The sequence below is a fragment of the Erithacus rubecula genome (genome assembly GCF_903797595.1).
Source record: "Erithacus rubecula genome assembly, chromosome: 20".
Classification (NCBI taxonomy): domain Eukaryota; kingdom Metazoa; phylum Chordata; class Aves; order Passeriformes; family Muscicapidae; genus Erithacus; species Erithacus rubecula.
In genome coordinates, this window is record NC_136672.1 from 8,949,332 (window position 1) to 8,973,992 (window position 24,661).

Here is a 24,661-nt window from a genome sequence, read left to right on the forward strand (position 1 = left end):
TAAGCATTTTCCCTTCTCCTTCTTTAAGAGAGTGTTTTTCTCAAGGCTGTTGGTGGTAAAGGAGCTTCCCAGATTATTCTGAAGGCTCTGGCTTTGGAAGAAAGCCTGCACAGGAGCGTTTTGCTGGCACGGCGCTCCCAATGAAGGGAAGCGAGTTTGGATTCTTACTTTTTGTTTCTCAAAAATCACTTTGTGGGTAAGAACATCCCTCAGAGAAGCCTCTGATGATGAAGATCTCACTGCAGAAAACACTGCAGTGTTCACCTACACCAGGGCACCATTAACCTCTATAAATACTTCATTCTCCTTGTTGTTTGGAACATAAACTAAAAACTCTCCAAGAATCCTCCTCTGTGACACCTGCTGTAACAGTTCTTGACTTTACAGGTCAGGTAAGATTTTTCAGCATATATTCCTCCTCCTCAGCCTGAGAGCTCCCAGTCAGTGTAAATTTATGGTGTCCTAAATGTTGCTGTGCCTGTCACCCATCATTGCTAAAGTTCATCCTCTCGAGTGCTACCAGGTCTCTTTAATACAGAAAACATATATGCAAGAGCAACAGACAAAAAAAAAAAAAAGCAAACCCAAAAAAAAACCCCCAAAAAACAAAACAAGAGTGAAAAATACATTAAAAACTTTAATTTAATAAATAAACAGCTTTTTTCCTTCTCTTTACAAAGGGGAAGAAGTTGTGTCATTTTGGCTCTATCCTCATTTCACAAAATGCAGTCACCAAACACATACTGGGAGTCCCTGCAATGACAGCTGTAATTACAACTGTAATTAATTTGCCAACATGAAGTTGGACACTTGTCTGCTTATTGCATCATTTGTCACTTAGATTCAGCCTTTAGCTGGGAGCTCTGCAGGCTGATATTGCCAGGGAGGAAATAAAAAACTGGGAAAATCTTATGTTCTATTCACACAAGGTATTCCAGAGCAATGTTTGTCAGGATTACAGCAGGCATCCAGGAAAATTGCTTGCACTGATGGCAGCAGAGCAAGGGTATTATTCCACATCTGCAAGTAATGTAATTTTTTAAAAGAAGAAGAAAAGAAACTGCTCTTCCTCTATAATACCAATCTACAGATTAACAGAGGCTTTTTCTAGCACTGCCAGATAAGCCTTTGTAAGGCTGCATCAAAAACAATTATTAAAATTAATCCCAGGTACAAATGGAATTGCATAATATTAATCCTGCTGAAAGAAAAATCTGCTATGACAAACATGTAGAAAACTGACATGAGGAGCAAAGGAAACACCTTTGAAACCCAGTTTTGCTAACACAGGTCATGGGCCACATGGACATCACTGGTGGCAGTCTGTCCTTCCCTCTGTGGTGGCCACTTTGGCAACAATCTGGACATCCACAGCTAATCAAGAAGCAGCTGGAGGTGTTTTTTCAGTTGAAGATTAAACTAGATAAAAAAACCTGGGAGAAAAATGTTTCCATGATTGACTGCTCTGTGTGCACAAGATAGAAAAAGCTAAATGCAAAGCAAATATTAATGAATTAGCAGCCAGAAAATTACAACTTCAGGGGTCCTTAAGAAAATTCACTTCATCACAGAAAATGTGTCCTCACCATTGCATCAATGGAAAAGGAAACGATAATGTGTGCCCTCCAGATGAACTTTCACATTTCAGAGTGGAAAAATGGTTTCAGATAATACTTTTACAATGTGCATAATCTAAGTTATTAGATGGCAACATAATGCAATTAGCATGGCAAAGCTTAATACTAATATAAATCCTTCTGTTACAGCTTATATTGAGAATTTAATACTCAGGAAAAAAAAAATCTGTTCATTGTTCCTCACTGGGCCTTTGGTTTTTAGAAAAATAATTTAATTGAAAGATTCTGAGTTTGCACGAAAAGCTTCATCTGTTGAAATAAAGCAAAGGTGTCCTGCATCAAGCAGATACAGTATTTTACTGCATTTTATTCCCTGTTCTGCACAGCAGAGCTACAATCATGGTGCAAAATGTGCTGTAATCCCTCTGCTCCAGGAGTGACATGAAATGTCTCTGGCCAGAAGGACAGAGAAATCCAGAAACTCCAGCAAGTGGAGAGCACAGAGCACACAAAGGTGCAGGACTAAGCCTGATGCTGCATTTCCAGTCAGATTTAGGACATCTCCATCAAATTCATGCAGGGGCTGTGCAAACAAAACAATACCTGGTACAAAGATTTATTTATTTATTTTTAATTCAGATAAAATCATCATCTCAACCTCTTTCCCACTTTTTGGACATTCCTATTTGCCCAAGATCATACCTGAGTGTTTATGCTGCTTAGATTTTTGTGAGTGCTCTTTCCATTGCCCTTTTCTGAGATTTATGGCCAGCTTTAATGCCTTGAAACAGTGACAGGGACAATGGCAAAGCACTTTTCTGAGCACACTCAGACTTTGCAGGTGCCTTTGGAATCTGACACATTTTTGAGGCTAAAAGTGGTCTCTGACTTTGCCACCCTTGGGATTAATTCCAGACAAATAATGTGGGACATGAGCTATGGAAAGGCAAACCTTAGTTCAGCCACGAGGCACAAATAATCCATTCCACAAACAGGGGTTCTGCCCAAAAATGAGGATTATTCTGGCTGCACTGCAGGGCTGGAGCTGCCCAACCATTTCTGCAAATGAGGAAGGAAAGGCCACGTTCTGGAGATCCTCTGAATCCCAGAAGTTATCTGAGAGTTTGTAACAGCCCTTCATCACAAGGAAATGAATTTATCTGGTACAGAAACAACAAAACCCCCACTAATTCAGCATTTCTGCTGTCACCCAGAGCAGCAGCAATCCCCATCTCAGTGTGCATTTAGAGCCTGACCCACCTTGGTGTGGACTTATTCTGACATGCACTCAAAGCCAAATCAAACCCAATTCCCAGGCCAGACAGACTTTTCTGCACCTCTGCCAATAATAATTGCTGTGCCTTAAGGGTCTCCCCCAGCATGGCAACAGGCTTTGATTTCACATTAAACAACCTGCCCTGGGTTACTGTGAGCAAGGTGACAAAAGTCCAAACCACAAGAAATCCCACAGTTGATTGTGACTGACTGCATCTGGCACAGAAATCTATAAAAATGCATTATTTAAGAGAAAAACAAAGTGTAGCCCAGAAATAAGATCAGTGCAAGCTGAAATAAAAATGTACTTTCACAATAAATATCAGTTAGAAAAGTCAAATTAAATTCACAGTAAAATGAAACATGGTGACAAGATTAAAAAAAGTAATGACAGTATTAAGTATCTAGAAAATCACATTATCTTCCCTAAACAAAACACGGTTTTAAAAGTGGTTAAAACAAATGTGCCTCTATGAACCACTGTTACTTTTAGTCCCAAATTCACCAATCTGCTTTAAATTCATTCAATGCCTTCTCCCCTTGCCCACAGTTTCTGCCATTACCTTTGAGCCTGGCTCGTCAATCTCAGGATCAGAGACTGGCACCTCTCTCCTTCCATTCATCACTTCCCCATTTGCCTTCAGCACTCAGCATCATTAATTTATCAAGTCTCCTTCCCTTCAACTCCCACAGCTACTTTAAGTGTGACAGAGCACGGTCTTGTGCTATTATTTTTATTTTTATTTTTTTTACATATTTCCTGTCAGGCAAAACAAATGAGGCTACTCTGCAGCAGGAAAACAGCACCACGAGAAAAGCTGTTATCAGAGCTTAATAGAAGTTTAGGTACACAAAATATAAAGACAGCTCTATGCTTTATTATTATTATTATTATTATTATTATTATTATTATTATTATTATTATTAATGGGGTAGCACCTGAAAGAACCATAGAATTTTCCCTATACAGTTCTCACCTCTGTATTATATGAAATATCTGTACAGCTTTATTAAAGCACTTAGACATGTTTTATTACCACAGCAGCAACACTTTTTTACAGAAGTTCTTCTGAAAAAGAGTAAATTTTGAGCCTGTCAAGCAGCAAAAGAAATTGCCCAACAGAAACCAGCAGCAGCACAATCCAGTTAACTGATTAGTCAGTGCCAGACACGGTGGAAATCCTCCCCACAGTGATCTGGGCAGCCTCAAAGGACACAGCAAACCTGCTCTTTGAAATGTCACATTCCCAGAGCAGAAGCTGTACCAGCATAGCCAGGGGTTTTTTAAAAGCATTTTGCAGTTAACCACTGTTCTAGACCCTTAAAAATAAATTTTTAAAAATGCAGGATAAAAGTCTCTCACCTTTTTTTTTTTTAATCAATAAGAAAATAATTCCATTTGGAAGGCACTGAAATTTTTTTTCCAGAGATTTTACATTATGAAACTGACAGTCCCCTACCAGCAAACCAGTCCACACCTATGTCTAAAAGAAAGAATTACAACAGGTTTGACCAAATATGACATTTATCTGTGCAAGAACCACCACTGAGCCCCTTATTTCACAGATAAATACAGATGCCATGAGTCAGATTTTCTCTTCCTTATTATTTTTTGTATGACACTGCACTACAGATAAGAAAGAAAAAACACCTGAAGTCTCACCCTGCAAAAAGAACAATTCCCAAGTGCTCCATAAATAAAACTCACACAGTTCTCATGATGGAGAGATATTAATTTGAAGTCCCACATCTGTGCATCTTTATTTTTTTTTTCCTATTATAAATGACATGGTTCCATTACTGCAGTTCAGTGCTTTGGCTGGGCCCCACTCTCTGCTTGTGACCCATGGCTGGTGACAGAGGTTAATAAAATACAGATTTAAAACTGTGCAAGTGACTTTATCCAAGCACTTGACTGATCGTTTTTTCACTCACCACTCATGTCTGACTTCTGCTCCAGATGCAGCTCAACCATCTGAGTGAATAATTTCATTTCTTTAGTCTGGCTTTAGCAGATTTCAGCCCCAACACTCACTACCAGCACAGATATGCTCAAGTGTCTCTTAAAATATGCAACCTTGTAGGACTTAATTTTTTAATATGCCCTAATTGAGAAGCCTCAGTTTAGTAAACAGGTTATCTACTGAGCCAAGCTTTGATTTTACAGAGGAAAAGCAATCCACTTCTTGTAAAAGCATTGGCTCCCAACAAATACACATTTCTTTAATAAAGAAATAATTAAACAGTGTATTTTCTGCCTGCCCAAAGACTATAATAACCAAGTATATTAAACCAAACAAAAAAATGTTCTCATGTCTAATCAGACACAGTGAGCCAGGTAAATGCTTTTTAAAATCAAAGCTTTCTCTGTTAAATAAAGAAATGTTGAATATGTGGACTGAAATAAAGCCCAAAATATGAATGCTGAATGTTTGTGAACTAAGATTATATGTTTAAAACCTCCTCTGCAGAGAAGTGTCTTTACATAAACTGCAGGTTAACAAATGAACAATGACAAAAGCTGTGGATGAAAAACACTACAGGAAAGCATTAATTAGTGTGGTGGTAAGGAAAAAGAAAAAATATCTTTAAACCTAAAGCTTCCTATAATGCTCCTTGATAAAACACATATCTGTGCTCACATATTACCATATTTATTATTGTGTCCACAGCATCATGAAATAGAGAATTTACAGTAAGTAGTCAATCATATATTTATTTTGGAAATATTGATTTGAAACACAGCCCCTCCATTCAGAGAGGAAAATATGTGTATGGATTCAATGAATGTGACAGGATTGTTTGGGGGAAAATATGGCAAAGGAGCAAAGAACAGAAATAAGAGACAGTAAAAGCAGAAATTTGGAGATGCCACAGTAAGTGGTATGGGGAGAGCAGCTTCTTTTTGCTCCATCCTATAGTGATTTGTTTACTTCTATAAATATATAAATACATAAATATATATATATATATCTCCTTTCCAAACCATTCCATGATTCTATGACATATCTGAGGCCCCTGGATGAGACTGGAGCAATGATTATCTATCCCAAGCACTCAGAACACATTTTAAAAGTCACCATCACACCCCTGATCTCTGAAGTTTTCAGTGAAAAAGAAACTTTGTCAGTGAATTAATGGGTGCCACACGACTCTGAAATCAGTATGCTGACAAGGAGATACTCCCATTCTGGGGATCTTATGATTCCTGAAGCAGACATCTGCTTCCAGATCCCTGGGGTTTTGAATTATTTTTAAACTCTGAACAAAGAACACTTAGTACCACATACTTCCAGTTTCACAGCTGGGTTATTTTAAGGAGACAAAAAACTTATTGGAATACACTTTTTTTTTTTAATTTTGCAATATTTTATCTTGAAGTTATTAATCTGTCCCTTGAGAATTGAGGACCTCCTAGAACAGTAATTTTAAATATTCAGTATCTTTCAGAGATACAGCTTTCTCACATGGCCTTGAAATAAATGCCTGAAATATCTCATTGCAATAACCCAAATGGAGCCCTTGTTAAGGAAGGGATTTGGTTTCTTCTTGATTAGAGAATCACAGAATGTTCTGAGGTGGAAGAGGCCCACAAGGATCTGACTCTAAAGGGAACAGCCAGAACAGGGATCAAACATAACCTTGGTGTTCCTGGCCCCAACCAGCTGAGATAATGTCACAGACCAGAAACCTTATTCTCCAAATCTCCAAATGGAAAATGTTATTCCCATAAACATTTCCTGAGGCTGAGAAGCAAAGACCTTTTATTTTATTTTATTTAGTGTTCTGTGAAGGCAGAGAGAGCTCTGCAGAGCAGGGGGTGCAGAACCAACCCAAGCCAGGAGAGTGGGAATTCTCTCCAGGTCTGTGTGATCCAGGCAGGACTCATTTCCTCAGTGTCTAATTATCAGTTTGTAAAATACCTGTGTGCAAAGGTCCTTAAATACCTGTGTGCAAAGGTCCTTCTACTGCAGGGATGTGCTGGCTGGGCAGTTTGGGGTGTCAGGCTGAGCCCCCCAGGCTGGGGCTGCAGAGACCCAGGGATTGCTCAGCACAAACCCAAACCCAAACCCAAACTCAAACACAAACCCAAACCCAAACTCAAACCCAAACCCAAACCCAAACCCAAACCCAAACCCAAACCCAAACCCAAACCCAAACCCAAACCCAAACTAAACCCAAACCCAAACCCAAACCCAAACCCAAACCCAAACTCAAACCCAAACCCAAACTAAACCCAAACCCAAACTAAACCCAAACCCAAACCCAAACTCAAACCCAAACCCAAACCCAAACCCAAACTCATACCCAAACCCAAACCAAACCCCAAACCCAAACCCAAACTAAACCCAAACTCAAACCCAAACCCAAACTAAGCCCAAACTCAAACCCAAACTCAAACTCAAACTCAAACCCAAACTCATACCCTAACCCAAACCAAACCCAAACCCAAACCAAAACCAAACTCAAACTCAAACCCAAACTCAAACCAAACCCCAAACCCAAACCCAAACTAAACCCAAACTCAAACCCAAACCCAAACTCAAACCCAAACTCAAACCAAACCCAAACCCAAACCCAAACCCAAACCCACTCCTGACTCATGGGGGAACATCAGCAGGACAGAGCAGCAGATGAAATCATTGGTCTGACATGGTTTAAGAGGAAAAGTCCAACTTGGAGTCTTCTGACATGACACAGACATTTCTCCTCCCAAAATCAGCCCCAAAATTAGAAATAGGAGACAGCAGCAGGAAACCCAGCAAAGCCACAATAAAACCTGGGCTAATATTGACAGCCTGCTTTTGCATTTGCTAATGATTCATTACTGACTTGGTGATTGTTTCAAAGTTCTTAATGAATTCAAATTCAATTTACTCACAGTAACAGGGAGCTTTAGTAAATTTACATCTTACATATTTACAATGGAATTAAACTTCCCTCTTTATTGCAGGATGACGAATTTTGTAGCTGTCTCCAACTTCAAATTGCTTAACAGATGCTCAGTCAGACTTCACTGAATCACCCAAATAGCCAGCAAAGATTATTGCTTGTCTTCTCAGCAGTTCTGCATCACAAACAAAATATTCTCCCTTTTTTTCTTATTTTTTTCAGAATAATTCAATTTCTTTTAAAAGAAATTGAAATTAGTTTTAAAGAAAACTATGGAATATTATCACACAGTCTCAGCATCTCAGGACATGATCACAGAGGATATTCTGGAAGCAGCAAGTTTATGCAAGGTCAGGCAGTGAATATCCCAAAGGAAAACCCAACTCAGTAAAGCAGCACAAGGCACAAAGTGCTTTTTTCATGCTATTAAAGAAATGTTTGCTTAAGACTGACAGTACTTTAAGTTTGATGAAGAGTTATTTACAACTATTTAATGTGAAGAATGAAAATTTTACTCTTTTCCATTTTTGACTTGATTTCCTGGATGAACTATGAGTAACAGGAGTCTCAGAATCTCAGGAAATCCATTCCTGTCAAGAGCTGAGCACATTGCTGTGTTCACCACTTCTCACTCCTCCAAGGAGAGCTGCAAGGGAGCTCTGGAGGCCAGTAAAAGAGAATCTAAATAATTTGCCAAATAAAATGATTTTATCATCTGAGGGAAAGGTGGTCAACTGCTCAAAACTTCTGTCAGGCAGTTAATGAAGTCACTTTGGCAGCATCTTCTGCAGAGATTATTCCCAGCAAGAAATGAAGCACCATCTGCATGGCCAGGGAAGGGGAAACTGGGGGTTTGTATTGAAGAGGAGTTCCTGATCAGCCCTTCAGGATCAGGGCAGAGTCAGGGCTCAAAGGGGAAACAAACAACAATTATTGTGCCAAAAATTACAGTGCCAAAAACTGCATTAAAGAGAGCAAACACCAAAATGGACTAAAAGTATCAACGTCCACTAAAGTGAAATCTCTAATCACAACAGAAGAATCAAAAATCATATTTCAATTTACACAGAGATGAAAAGAATTATTACATCTGACCACCACAGACAGTGAAGACAGGTCATAACTTTTAAAAGTTATCAGCAGCCCCCAAACTTTACTGGTTTTATCAGTTTATCAAGAGGAGATGCCCAGAAATCACTTAGGTAGGAACAAAACTCAGGACACCTCCTAAAGCATGGATGCACTGGAATAATTCAACACTATTGATTATCATTAGAAAAGTTACCAAGGAAACTCTTAAATAGGTCAGGATTTTCACATCTCCCCATTTTAAGCAAATATGGAGCATTTGTCAGGTCAAGATACATAAGGAACATTTTTGTTGGCCAAGTAAAATATTCTGTCTGCAGTAAGAGCAGCTTTGTTATTGTTTGTGGAGAACTGGTCCTTTCATCCTCACCTGCCCAAAGAGCTCAGAAAACAAACAAACAAACAAACAAACAAACAAACAAACAAACAAACAAACCAGGAAAGCCCCACAGCAAAGACCTAGAAAAGAATAAAAGCTTGAGGAGAAATGCTCATTAAAGGAGGGTGTCAAAGATTGCTTGGACTTTCCACCTGATGTACCTCCACAGGGGTTTTTTCTTTGGTTTTAAATGGAAAGATTAACTTTATTATTATTATTATTATTATTATTATTATTCTTATTTTAATGTAGACTGGCATTTTTCCCCCCAACTTTTTTTCAAGCAGACAGCAAGTATTATCTCAGGAGTTAACAAGTTATCTTGAAGGGACTCTGCAGACTAATAAAATGCTTTGAAGAGAATTAAGGAGGTCAATCTGTCCAATTTGTTTTAATTGAACTAGACACAGATGGTATATGGTTTAGTTTAATTAGGCTGTAGATAAAGAACATTTCAACTTGCCAGTGAAGGATAAATCACTAAATAGAAGCACATACTTGAAAATATATAAGGCTAAAACCTTTCCTGCATAACTGAGAAATTGGGGCAATTTCTAAGAAGGGATCAAAAGATGAGCCCCATTAGAAAGAATAAGGAAAAACTTCACAAGGCCCTACATAAATGAGGAGTAAATTGAGAAAATTGAAAAAAAACATTCTGAGAAACATTTATTTACTACAAAAGTAATGCTGGTTCTTTCATTACAGGGACATAATACAATAAGGCACAGTAATCTATCACAAACTATAGTTACAATTAAATAGATTATTCTACCCATCCATTAAGGAGATCTAATTATGGAATATCATTAGCAAGGACATAATTCTTTTTTTCCTTTGTTTTTTTTTTTATTACTACCTATTTGTTTTCTCCCTTTATTGACAGACTTCACTTCTAAATTATCATCCTTTAAGTCAGAATAACATTAACAGTCTTTTAAAAACTAGCTATACTCAGATGATTTTGCACTAGGCTGGGAAGACTGGAGAAATCCAGTTAAGGCTGTTTTCTCTAATCTGCTTTTTGAAATTATTATTCCAGGAAGCTTTTTGAATCAACAGTTCTCTGCCACTGGCCTTATTTACAACTCCACCTCTTTTTAATCACAATGAATAAAACATATATAAAAGCTGCAAAGCTTATTAAAAAAAAAAAAAAAAAAAAAAAAAAAGATGGGGTGACAGCAGAACTCTGTATTTTAGACAAAATAGATGGGGATTATGGGCACATTTTAAACTGCAAATGAACTGCAGCAAATGCCCAGCTGATGGTGCTGACTGCAGGAACAGAGATCCCAGTTCTCCACCTGCAGAAGGAATTTCTCCTTGCTGTGGTTATTTGAGTCTCCTAAATCCCAAGGACTGCAGGAGGACACCCTAAACCCCCAGCAGGGTCTCAAATTCCATTTCCTACTAAATGAACTATAAATGTTTTATTTGTTTTATAGGCATCACTGCCTATCATCTCTCCAGCAGTTGGTGCCATCACCACCAAATCCAGAGCTCTCCCTGCCTGGGATTCTGTGGGAAATGCACTGAGCATTTCTATACAATCAACATTTTCCTGAGGGCTCGGAGGGGAATAGACACAGCTCAGTTGATTTGGCATCTTTTTAGTTTTTCCTGCAGTTGTAAATCTCACCCGCTCTTTATTCCTGCCTTAAAGAAACAGTTTAAATACCAAGTTTGTAAATCAAGCACAGTTCATTAAGCACCAAAGGCTCCCACTGACTCAGATGCAAATTTTGTGCTAATGTTAGAAGTGCTTGGAAACCCACTGCTTCCCAGACCTTTCCCTGGATTTTTCTTCACTCCCCAGATTTCCAAAATGTTCAGAACATTCTGAAAAACTCAGCTGCTGGCCCGTGCAACCCAGAACAATTCACATTTTTACTGAGCTTTCCCTTGACAAACAACTGATTTCTTAAAACTGGAATGCTGAGGCAAATAACTTTCAGTACTGCAGGTTTTTTCCAGCCAGGTATTTGTGGAACTGCAATGCTTTTAAAATAAATATATGCCATAAATACTTTTAGATACATGGTGATGTTTATGTACAAGTAGACCCACAACTGCATAACAAAAATCCAGTGCAAATAGCAAATATCTTGTAATTTAAACAGCACAGAACACACTCACAAACTCCCACATCAGGTGTGGATGATTTATTAACCTAATTTTCAAAACTATCAAGTGCCTGCTTGCAGCTCCTGTTGGCTCTGCTGGGGAACACAAACATTAATGAGCACAGAAAATTCACAATATCTGTGTGCATGTCTGTGTGTGCAAGGAAAAGGAATTCCACATCCCCTTTGTAGTGGGACACATTAAAGAAAATAAATCTCATAATCCAGATACCTTCATGCATGATGCTCTCAGAAGGCAAAAATTCCTGCTCCTTCTGAAGGAGGAACTTGATTTTCAACGTGATCCTTTTGAGCCTCAACTTCAGGAAATGTTTAATTTTTGGAAAGCTGTATTGATGAAGATGCATTGATCTTTTATTGCAGTGAATAACAACCCAACTTCTTGCAGTGTTTTCCCAGAGGATTGGCAAAACAAGCAGCAATGAACCCGAGGGAGGGGATGCTGTGACAGGAAAATGAAACTCAGTGCAAGGGCAGCTGAAGTGAGAGAAAATAAAATCCTGCTTTTTTTCCTCACTTATTTTAGAGCTACTTGAAAATAAACTTTTATTAAAGGACTGGTTATGTCACTGTTGTGATTTAGACACAGAGCTGCTGTCAGCAGCCTGCAGGAGTTGGGGTCTGTGCTGCTGCTGTCTCCTCGATTGACCCCAGGGCTTTGCTGCTGCCAAACACAAAGCTTGGGAACCACTTTGATTTGATTTGAGCTTGTAAGATCAGTAAACAGCTGCACCTTCTCACAGAAGAGCAAAGGATTAGTCTGGAATGGGAGAAGAGAACATTTTCTACCCCTCTCTTCTATAGCATGCGTCCAGTAAATTTAAAAAAAAAAAAAAAAAAAGTGTGTTTCTATTTATCTTAATTTTACCTCTGTGTGGGCAGGTTTCTAAATAAAACATGTTAAATATAAACCCATTTGTGTTTGACCAGAGTCTTTCATATTATTTAGGGAGAGTCCCCTTTGTGCAGGAATATTGAACAAAGTCAGTTGATTGCTGAGTTTTCTTTTTATTTTCCTGAATGGTCCAATCATGCTCTTGGCATAGGAAGAGACAAGTAGCAGATGTTAAACAAAACTCTGAGGAATTTATACATTTCTCCTAAAAGTTACAGGACTGCTTTTATTTCTACTAGATTTGGTGGGGTTTTTTTATTATCTTTCTATCTTTTCTGGTTCTGCTTCTCCTCAAGTTGAAATACTAAAGTATTTTGATTCCTATTCTGTTTGGTATTAAAGCAGAGTATTGACTTCACTCAATTTCAAAACTGACAAATGAATTTTAGCAGAATAAGATCAACATGACAAAAAAAATAACCTAAAAACTTGAGAGTAGCCACAAAAATCAAAGCCTTTTGCTCTTTTGTTATTATTTTTCTTTCTCAGGGGAAGTAGAAAGCTTTTAACAGAGTTTTAAAAAAAAGGAATGCCATTAATATGCATTGAGGAATGGGATTTAAGATTTAACAATCCAACATGTAGGTACCAATACAGACTTTGGAAAATAAAAATGGATTTTGACTAAGGAAGAATTTCACAAAGCTTTTTATAAGAAGGGATGCCCAGATTCTTCCTCCTGCATGGTAAGACTGCAGGACTCAAATTATCTTTAATTAAAAGCAAATAATTTTTGCAGGAAGGAAACAATAATTTGGGATAATCTCAGATTTCAAATGATTCTAGGGGAAAAAAATATTCTAGAATAAAACCTGGGACAAAGACACTAAGAGCCTTCTCCTCAGACACTCCATTTATGTAATTTATGTAAAACCTCTCTGACACAGGTTTGCTATATATTCTTATGTCAGTCTGTTCCCAACTCCCTCAAACCTCATCACTGCAGTCAGGTTGCTTTTTATCCTATTTTTGGACAGGGTTTATCAGAATTTTTATACATCTCTACTTGTACAAACACACTGAAAGGAAACATTCCCTGGTGCTCACTGGAGTCCCTGTCCAATCAATCATAATTTGCTTTTTCATTCCAAGAAATCAGACTCTAAAACAGCACCTGTGATTTTCCAGGCCACTTTTCCCACTGGAATGACCATGGTCCATCTGAAAGATGGAGGAAAAAGCTTTTTATTCCTTTTCATGTATTTTTACCCAACCTCTGGCAACACAAAGACAAAGAATATTGACCCCACAGACTCCCAGTCTGTGATTTACAATTCCCATCTTTGTAATTAGGCACCAAGTGCACAATTTAATGATAATAAAGCAATTAGGTGGATAGGAGAAAAGGCTATTTGCAGACCAAAAATGGATCATTTCTCATCTTATTATATATTACTCTTTTATAAAAAAGAATTAGGACCTTAAGATTCAGAAAATGCCATTTCAAGAGGTGTTACATAGAAATCACTTTAAAAATTATACTGTTTCTATTAAGTTTAGATTTAAGACTTTCTTTTTTATAATCTCTTTAATTAATGTCCCTGAAGTTAATAATTTACTACATTCTACCAGTCCTTTACTGCCAATAGGGTATAACCTAAATAACTATAATAACCAGCTTTCAAAAAACTCCAAGTTTGGGTTTTTTTCTTTTCTTTCAAAAAAAAAAAAAAAAAAAAAAAAAAAAAAAAAAAAGAAAGAAAAAAAAGAAAAAAAGAAAAGTAGCCAAAGCTATGCAGACACTTTTTACAACTATTTTTGTGGAGGCTTTTATCTCCTTTCTGGCCTGTTCTTTGCTGGTCTGATGCTCCTGTTGCCATAGGAACAGACCTGCAGGTGCTTTGATACAGATTACAATGGATTTCCCAACACTGAGACATTTCTTTCATCCTCAGTTCAGCAGGTTCCCTTCTCATGGGGACAGAGGGGGAAAAGGAATAAATCAATCTCTGGCTCTTCCATCAATTAAATTCTCATTAGCAGAATTTATGATATGCTTCTGCCTTTAGCTCATGAGCTCAGCACTGATCACTGGTACTTTAAGGACTGAGGTTCATTAATTACACAGGCCATGCCACAGTTAATTTATTTGCAAGGGAACAGCAAAAATCAAATTATGAAGGGAATCATGACTGGCATCGTGTTAACTTCAGCAGAAGCACCAGGATTTGGTTTTTCAGCACAGGTAATGCAACACTGCCTGAAAATCTGTTTGCACCAAGTTTCATTGGGCTGCTAAAAAAACCCCAGATCAATAGCAAAATGACAGAATATTGAGATAACACTTAATAAATGTTCCCTGAGATCACTGATCACTTCAAGACAAATCCTGTCTTTCCCTAAGGCTGAAGAAAAATCTGTGAGTTATTTGGATCTCTTCAGAGCATGACCCCAATGATGGACAGTGAAAATTAGAAAATACAAGAGCAATGCCCAGGAAGGAAACCAAACTGTTCCTGCCCATGCAGAGCATCCCTGATGGATAAATGGAGATCCAGTGGAAGAGGGTGGCAGCTGCTCCCTCCCAGCCAGGATGTCCCCACCTCCCCTCCCTGCTTTTCCTCTCTCTGCTTGCTCTGTTACAGGGACAAAACACCTCAATAAAAAATCTTTTCTCCCTCCTAAGAGTCCAAGCTATTCTTCCCTCCCATCCCCAGAGAGATTCACTGGAGCTGTGATTTACCCCAAGGAGCTGAGGCCACCCCAACTCAGCAGAGATCAGCAAACTTCCAGCAATCCCAGGGATGGGGACACTCTGGTGACACACTAAAATCACTTGGAGCATATGGGATCTGCAGTGCTTTTCAAAATTAGCCCACTTGTTTTATTCCAAATTAAGACTGGAACTAATTTTGGTACAAGAACTGCCACCTCAACAAACAGTGCTAAAAATTGCCAGTGTTCTGCAAGGCTCTCTCAGTGGTCTGTCTGTGTCTCTTCTAGCTACTGAGTTCAGTGTGCCATAATCACACTCTTTTATTTTAAAACCCACATAGCTGTGGGGGTGGAACCTGGTAGAAATGTCTATGGTGCATTTTATACTATAGCTCATGTAACAAACCAGATTATTAGTAATTCTTAGGTATTCTTCCACCTCCCCAAACCCAAATATCAGCACATTTATACAGAGTTTAAAAGATTGACACGACAGACTTTCACCAAGAGGAAACAAAAGCTGATTAGGAAATAATGAAACTCAACCTAAATTTCACAAAAATCAAGATACTCCTAAAATTGGAAAATAAGTGCTGTTGGAATCATGCCAACTTCAATTTGGAGAGTTAGAAAAATTTTGATGGTGAAAATCAGCACCCAGGAGTTGCTGCTACCACAACTGCACCCTCTCCACAAAATATCTTTTTGCTATTGGGAATAACTTAGCTGTGAGTTCTTTTATAGTCCCACTGCCTAATTGTTCTGCAGTGCTAACTTGTGAAAATCAGGGATAATTTTAGGTTCATCATTTATATACATTTCCTAACTGTCTGAGCAGAACTCTTTGCTGTGATTAACTCTTACCAGCATCACCTGTGTTATATTAGATATTCTAGAAAGAAAAACACAAAGTCTAACTTTTATGCTCCAGCTATTCAGCATTCACACTGTTCTGCGTTGAGAAAATAAAAAAAATATATTAATTATAAATAAAAAGCTGTGAACTTTCAAATCTCAGAGGCTGTAACAAAATGTGAAATGCACTCCCAGTGTCTCAGGCAGAAACTCCAGGAACTCAAGGGCTGCAGTGGAAGATGTGAGCAAATGTTCCTTTGGAGTCACACACTGTGCAGGCAGCCACCCACCATGGATTTCCTTCCCTTGGGATGCTCAGGGAGAGGATTCACACAGCTCCTTTCAGCTCTGCAGGGAAAATGTTTCCATGCAGATGGACACAGAGCCACTCTGTTACAGGGAAAAGGTGGGAATTACCTGTAGTTATAAAAGTTTATGAAGCTGTTCCTTTGTAATTTAATTCTGGTTTTGCTGAGGATTGTTCACTGTAGCTAAAAGCCATTTCAGTTGCAATAAAAGGAGCCTGTGCTTTAATTTAGGAATAAATGTACACATGTTTTCTCAGGGGATGATTAATTCAAACACATTCCAGCACAAGAACTGCTTTCAGGTGAGATGGGAAGCTGCTCAAAGCTGCTTGAAAGAAGCATTTATGAGACAGTGCCACAAATTCTCTGTACAGCAGGGATGGGCAATTCCATGAACTCTGTGACCACAACCTGCTCCCAATCCTGGAGGAAAATGAGCTCAATATATACTCAGAATGCACACAGCCCTTTTGGGCAGGTTTCCTTCTTTAATTTCTCTGCCTTCCATTAAAAAGAATCTTACCTCTGCACTGATTCTGTTCAAACTGGAATTTTATTGTCGATATAACCACACTTCGTAATGAGCTACTGTCACACAGAACCATTGAAAAAACAATTAAAACATTAAAATACCAAACAACTTCACCCTACAATTACATTCTAGAGCTTTGAAGTCAAAACCATAACCACAAAGCCTTTATTTCTCCATATACTACTCTGGATATTCCGCAGAGATTCAAAAGTCAGGGTGATCACAAGAAAGAAAATGCTTATTTTTCTAAGAAAAATTATCTGGCTATCCTGTAAAATTTGTTTTAAAGTACTTATGATAAATAACATAAAGAATACAAATTTTCAGCTCCTTCAGTATCACTTGCTGCATTGACTGTAGTTATGTTGATTTTATCTTGGACATGTTTTTGGGGAAAAAGCAGTGATAATACAGCAAGGAACACCATAATTTTGAAAAAAGTATGTTTGCATTGTAATTATTTTTTATTAAGAATATTACCTACTGCCTGCATCTAATAATGTCTATTGCCAACAAAATCAATGTGATTAATAATTATCATAATTAGAAACCACAGACATACAAACACATTGAGTTGTTTCTTTAATCTGTAAATAGAGGGGACTTTATATTTTCTCTGTTTAAGAATAATTTTCAAAAACTCATACAGGCTTCTTTTCAAGAGAACATTTTTGCTAATCTGGCAAGCAATGAACTGTTTCTTGCCAGGTCTCCCTGCATTTGTGTATCTTTTGTGATGAAGCAAGAAGGTTTTCATCTTAATTAAAAAGAAAATATTTCTGGGACAAGATTGCCTATTACTCAAAATTCAGATTAGCAGTGAAACCACTCCCAGCCTTACTGACATATGGTTGGACTTGATGATCTTAAAGATTCTTTCCAATCTAAGTAATTCTATGATTTTATAATATTTTATCAAATTATGTTTGTTACTGCTCCGGTCTCAAGACATCCAACATTTATAACAGTTGTTTTCTATTGTAAAAAACAACTACAGAGTTAAAAGCAAATCTGACAAGCCCTGCTGCTGCATTTCATTATCCTTGGAAAAGGACTGCAAAGCTTTCTGATTAAAATCCCTTTTTAACTAGTTCTACAATAAATCTTAATACTGTGCTTCCAGTTCCTGCCTTTTCTTCTCATCAGTTTGGTTTGGGTTTTGTAATTCCCTAGGCCAGTCAAGCAGCTCTCTTTTTCCACTCTGAAACCAGCCTCCTACATGTAAATATGATCTAGGAACATGATTAAATGCCAGTGGGGGAAATAAAATGGAAAAAAAAAAAAAAAACAAAAAAAAAGGAAAATATTTCAGCATTTCCTGGAACTGAACAGAAAAAGAAATCTGGTCAAGATACCTAAACCCTCCAGGGCAGGCCAGTTATATTAATTTATTCTGGCTTAGTACAGAGGTGATTCTTCAAATCATTTCTCTCAGAGCCATCAAAGGAGCAAGATAATAGTGCAGCAAATGTGGACATCAGTGCTGCCTGAGCCTCAGGGCAAACCCAGCCCACTGCTGCCACCCTGACCATCAGCATCTCTTTCTCCTCCCAGCTCTAGAATCACAGAAACCAGAAAATGAAAAATCGCAGTGGAGCCTCACAGGGCTCGTGTCCCATCTCCCCACAGAAAATATCCACAGCACTAGAGAGAAGGGAACCCCCAAATAAAACCTTTATTTCCTCTATTGGCAGCCCCTAGCAGCAGTTCCCATCACCACACCCAAAAACCTGCAGTCATGGAGTTATTTTTCCCTTGCCATGAGCTGCCCTTAAGAGACCTGTTCACAGTTTAGGAGATGGAAAAAACCATTCAAAGATGGTGCTTTAAAGACATTTAATGGTTTAATTCTTTTCCAAATTGCAAATGAAGAGCTGCAGAATTCAACATTCTTACATTTTTACACTAATTTACTCAAGTTTAAAGTATTTCATCTATGACTTCAAATAGTTTTAAGAAGATCAAGCATTATCTAAAACCAAGCACCTGAACTGCAGGTGGTGCTTCCTGTGACTCTGGAGGGCACCAGCAGCAGGAGCTGTTAAATTTTTTAAATTTGTTAAATTCTACTCAACAGCATCACCATAAAGAGGTGGCCATGAAGAAAAGAGGAATAATTTCTGTGCAAACTCCAGAGAGCTCTTAGACAGCAGGAAAACAACTTTCAGAGCTCACACCCTGCCAAGTAATAAGGAAATGTAAAATTTTTTTTTGATTGTGTGACTTCTTGTTTCACTGAAACAGGATATTGCTCCCCAGACACCATCACTGCAATGCCACTCAAGGATGGGCACTTTATTCCCAAGTATTATTTTCCTTTTGGCACAAACACAGTCATTTCAACCTCACATTTCAGCTACTCTGAGTCAAACAATAAGAGACTCATTTTAAGCTTTTCTCTTTTACACTCACCTTTATTAAGGCATTGTTTTGCAAGGACTGCCTCATTTATATTAAAAGTACAGGGCACCATAATTTAACATTCTGATACACAACAATTATTATTATATAATAATTATAATGATTATAATTATTGATCTGGAAAATTAATTTTATTAATGATGGTATTGCTCTTACAATTAATGGAAAGGTTGCACTGGAGTATTTGAGTACACAAATTAATTGTGCACCTGCACAAAGTAATTTAAAAAAGGATGTTTTAATATTTTAAAATCTGCTAAGTGTTATGATAAGCTTTATAGCACACTGCATTTCAGAGCAAAGCTTGTAGCAATTGGGATAGGAGGAAGTTGCTGAATTGTAAAAGCGTTGAAATTATAGTCAAACATTTCAGTAAATTAAAGTATAATATGCTATAATCCTCTTTGTGTAATAGTACCCACTAATGCAGCACAGTTTTAATAAAACATATTTATTTTCTGATTGCTTTTAATCTTCAAACTGTTTTTGAGCTATTGCTGCCGTGTAAATATTGAAAATGATCATTTGATAACCCAAATAGAGAAATGAGGCATCAGGCTGATTTATTTAATCACCAAGGCCAAAACCCCAAATCACAAAATGCAGTCAGCAACACTAAAGACCATTAACAACCTGTCACAGATTTTGTCACCATGAAAAGATTAACAGTAAAATTAAATGGTCTCACACACAAATGTGTGTTCTCATTTCTGAATTTCAGGTGGAAAACCCCAAAGAGCCATCTTATAAAAATAATGAAAAATCAAGAACACTTTTAAGAGCCAAACATTGATTATAGACACAGCAGAGCTCCTGATGAGTGTCACCACTAAAACTCTCAGTCAAGAATAACTTCCATTAATATCCTACATGACAACTGAGCACTAAGCTAAAACCAGATTTGGGTTTTTTCTCCTTGTGGTTTTAGGACTGACCAAAGTAAATCAGAAATCATTTTAGGATTAGAAAATGTATATATAGAGTTCATACCTACAAATCACTGCTTGTAGGTATGAACTACATTCAGAGAATGAGGAATTCTGCAGATATTCTTTAATTGTTCAGACTTTTGCTGAAATTGTGGCCCAAAGGGGGTTTTGCCATCAACAACCTCCAGGGATTGGAACATCACCCACACAGGGCTGAGCCTCTCTGGAGCTCAAGGCACTTCAAACACACAACCCCAAATTCCAAAAACCTGCTTTAGCTCTTCAACTGCCTGTACAGAGCCAGCTGCCCCACTGCAAAGCTTGAAGAAATCAGGAACTTTCAGCAAAGCAAAGGTATGAAGAATAATTTTGGTTTCTTCCTCTTGCCTAATGAGTGTTTTTTAGTAAAAAAGATATTGAACAGGGTAATTACACTCCTAACTTTAGCATTTTTCTTCTGCACCTAAATTATGTGAAATGTTTAAAAATTGAAGTTTTAAAATTTCTTCTCAGTTCTTGAACATTTCCCCATATTTAAATTTTAAAATGAGAGAACTTTTTAATATCTGAAATTTTCCAAGACCCCTTGTGGCTTCTGCCCATATATTGTTCACTGACCTCCTGGCTGGCATATTGAAACAATTCATGAGAAGCTCATTAAAACCTAGCAGGAAAAATCTTCTGGTGCATTTTATCAGAGGAGATAATAGCCTACAATCTAGAGCATGAATATGTGATAAGAAACAAAACAGAGCCATTCAGACAAAGAACACTTGGAATGTATTGTTCCCATAAGCAGATGTTAAATTACTTCACTGTAAAGTGGGATTTATAAAACCCAAAGAAATGTTATTTTTATGTGAACAAACGAGATCAGTTTATTATTTCAGCAGGGTGACACAAAGATCCTGCACATGTGTCTCACCAGGCAGGCAGATGTGTTGGGAGGAAAAACTGGTTGTGGACCAAAAATGCTACAGAAGTACTGACAGAGCAGGATGGGAGTATCCAGACTGCTAGACTAGCTCAAACATGAAAATAAAATAAAAACCCAATAAGCCAGCTGGCTCAAGATTAAATTGTCATTTAACTGGAGCTACAGATCCTTGTGTGCAGTGAGACAATGACCAGAGACAGCTCAAAAGATACTCTTTGAGATAAGATAGATACAGGGAAAGCTCAGAGAATCTTCAGCCTTTCTGGGAATTGTTAATGTCAAATACATCCAACATAAAGGGAAGAAAATAAAATGCTGATTCATGGCTGGGTGAATGCCTCAGGGCTGTCACGTTCTGAGGATATTGCTCTTGCTCACACACTCAAGCTCACATTTCTTAACAAAAATAGATTTTTCAGTCCATAAACGCTCACTTCACAACTGTTAAAACCCACTTGGACTCAATTATCTGTCATGAAGAACCCATTGATCCTGTTTGCAATCCACTCTCGTGGGTGCAGCAACATAAATCTGTGTGAAGCAGTGTCTGAAATGTCAATGTACTCACATCAGTGTCGGGTCCCTTGTCAGCCCCAGGACAGGAGAAGGTAACAAACTCATGGCACCTCTTGTGAACCACAAAGCAGCAAACTGGCAAAAAAGGGGAAACAACAGTTAGAATGGTTGGGCTGGTGTTCCTTTTATTTATTTTTCTTTTTTAATTTTGTAACAAATATAAAATAAAACTTAAATATTTCACCTGTAAGTCAATGAAAGAAAGCAGAGCCCCAAGTGAAATAAAAGCACAAGACCTCATGCAAACACTGTGATTAAGAGGAGATAAGCACTCACATTTAAAAACCAAGCACAATGATAAATCTTTAATGCTGAAGACAGCCCACAGTGTTGAAATACAGTGTGGGATGAGCAGTTCTCCAAAGCCTCATTTCCTGATCTAAACCCTTCTCTGCCACAGGAACTGTCAGTGTGCATCCAGGAATGAAACCCATCCTTGGCTGTGGGATTTGTTCCCCTGCACACCTGGGGAAGGTCTCCACGAAAATCCCAAATCTTTCCCAGTTAATTACTTCAGTGAGGGACCAGAGCTCTCTCTGAGTGAGGTTGCTGTAGAGAACAAAATGTTCTCATGGCCCAGAATGGCAGGAGATAATGGGAAAAGAAAATTAGCTCCTGATTGCAATGTGAATCCCATTTAAAATTTATGAATGATCTGAAAGAACTTTTTCTTTCTGAGCTAAAAAAGCTCCTGCCCTGGGATCGAGGCCATAGGTTGTCACTCAGCATGGAACACACAGGTCCCACCAAACCACACCAAAAGAACAATTTGTTTGGGGGTGCTTACTTTAAGAATCAGTATCCCAGCTTTTCACCCCCACTGCTTTCATAATATTAAACTTAGTTCAGGTATTTGAAATTGGTTCACATTTCAGCAAAACAGACAATCAAGATCTGAGATTTAAAGAGCCTTGTAATAAACTCTGTGCCATCAAACAGTGAGTCAGGAGACTGTAATGAAATGATTTAAAAGTAATTTACATTTGTTTGTAGGTAATGCATTCTCTGTATGCCTGAAATTTTGCATTTCCAACACCTAAAAACACACTATTTCCCAAATCTCACGAATAGAATAGATTTGAATTGCTTAACAACTGCTAACACTGAATTTCCCCAATTTCAGGGGAGAACGTATTAAATTATCTAAATTGTTCTAAAGAGATCATTGCATGAGGCAACTTTAACACTTCTCCTTCCCATTTAAAACACACGAATTTGTTTCATAAATAAATAAACAGTGAAGAGAGCTGTGACCAGGTGCACCTGCAGGTCACAGCTGTGATCCCACTAATGCCAGACTGGCCCCATTCCCACCCCTAAGTCTGCCTTTAGAGAACTTTAATCACCCTTCCCTCTCCCCCAGCTATTTTTCATCAGTATCCCATGCAGAAATCGTTTCCAACTGTTCTATTTCTGACGTGGCATATGTTTATTCTTTGGGCAAAGGGAATAAAGTGGGTTTTGCTCCACTGATTCCAGATTAGCTCTGCTGACTCCACTTGAGCTCTGGCTCAGTGGCTGCTGCCCACTTGCTTGTCTGGTTTGTTAATCAACCTAAATCCCAGTGAATCCTGCAATTATCATTTTGATGGTTTGTTTTCTACCAACTAGAAGATCACTACGTGGCAATTACCATTAATATTACTTGCAGCTGAATCGTGTTTTACTTTCAGATTATATTTTTGGTTCAAGATTTTCCAGTCTCAAGGACAATAGACTGATTCATGTTTTCAGGAATAAACCAGACACAAAAAAAAATAATAAAAAAAAAAATCTTGGCGTATCCTTCAGAAAATAAAGAAGTTAATAAATTACCTTTATAAAAGTTGCAAAATATAATGTGATGATCAATGCCAAAGATCTGAGAAATATGATGGGAATATCTGGAAATTTGTAGAATGAAGTTGCTTGATCAATGTCTGCCATTCCAATTAGGACCTTGGAGTGGCTGCTCCAGCTCTGCCTTTATTCATCAGTGTGTGTAAGGAAAACTGCAGATCTGGGCATCTATTTTGGGCAGGATTTCTGAAACACCACAGTCACTCCTGTCTCTGAGCTGACAGCCTCTCAGGGCGTGTGAAGGACTCATTCAAGCACAGACAATGTCAGCCTTGTTTTAATGTGATTTAAGCATCGAGATAAAGACGTGGCAAGGGGAGTGCCACTGTTTGCTCCAGCATGTGAACTTTAGCTGTGAACTTCCCTGGAAATGATGCTCATCACACTGCAATGGGAAGGACAGTCCAGCTGCCAGAGAAAGCAAACCACAGAGGATTTGTCCTTTTGGGCTACACTCAAAGCTGGGTGTTAAATCTTTGATTTTCAGTGTTGGTTATTGAACTCCCAAAACTGACTTTGTGTCCAGCCCAATCACAGACTGCCTGATGTGAGCAACCTAACATGGACAGCCTTCTTCTTCTTCTTCTTCATTTCCCTTTTGAGATGGGTGACTTATCTCCAAAGAGCCTGGTTCCCTAACAGGTGATCCAGAAGCAGCAGACCTGTCTCACCTTTTGAGAATACTCAAAAGAGAACCAAACAGTTTGGCATAGAAATAAGCAATGCAACAAGCAACCCTCGTGGAATCATAAATCCAAAGGGAAAAGAGCAAGTGTCAGCTGAAATCCATCTGACAGCCACCATTTCTGTACATGTAATGTAACATCAAATTTTCATGTTGAAATCCAGCCATTGGAGTGTATTTTAGCATTTGTTGTTAGTGTTTTCTTTATTTCACAGAACTCAGATCTGGAGAACTCATGTAAAAATTTACTTAGTTCAGCTAAGTGCAAACAAAGTGTCATCTGCTTAAAATAACATGGTTTGCTGGGTTGTTTTTTTTTTTAGGAATAGAGACGAAAAATAACCTCTCACTTGTTACTTGTTTTGAAAAGATGTTAAGAGCTCCACATCACTTGCTGCAGCTGTTAAGAAGTCACATTATGCTCACCACCTTCCTGTAATGAAAGTTGTATTGCACTGCTTGGCAGAGGCTGCCAGGAGATTTGTTCCTTCACACTTTACCATGAGCTGAAGTGAGCTGGCACACATTAATGCAGAGCAGCCTGAGAGCAAAGTGGCTGACAGCTAAAATTAAAAAGGAAATTATTGAGGTATTTCCATGTTTTGACAGGGTGATTTTGATCTGTGGGGTATATATAGAATCTGGCTGTGAGCTTCCATGCTCCCCAGC

The 24,661-nt window shown here is 38.1% G+C and overlaps 1 protein-coding gene across 2 annotated transcripts in view; it reads right to left on the reverse strand.

Annotated features, from left to right (window-relative positions):
• PRKCA (protein kinase C alpha) overlaps positions 1 to 24,661 on the reverse strand; it is a 134,047-nt gene that overhangs the window by 56,437 nt on the left and 52,949 nt on the right. For both annotated transcript variants that reach the window (XM_079323483.1, XM_079323484.1), the window contains exon 3: positions 21,461 to 21,543. In XM_079323483.1, the coding sequence (XP_079179609.1) occupies positions 21,461 to 21,543 (83 nt within the window). The remainder of the gene's footprint in view (positions 1 to 21,460; positions 21,544 to 24,661) is intronic.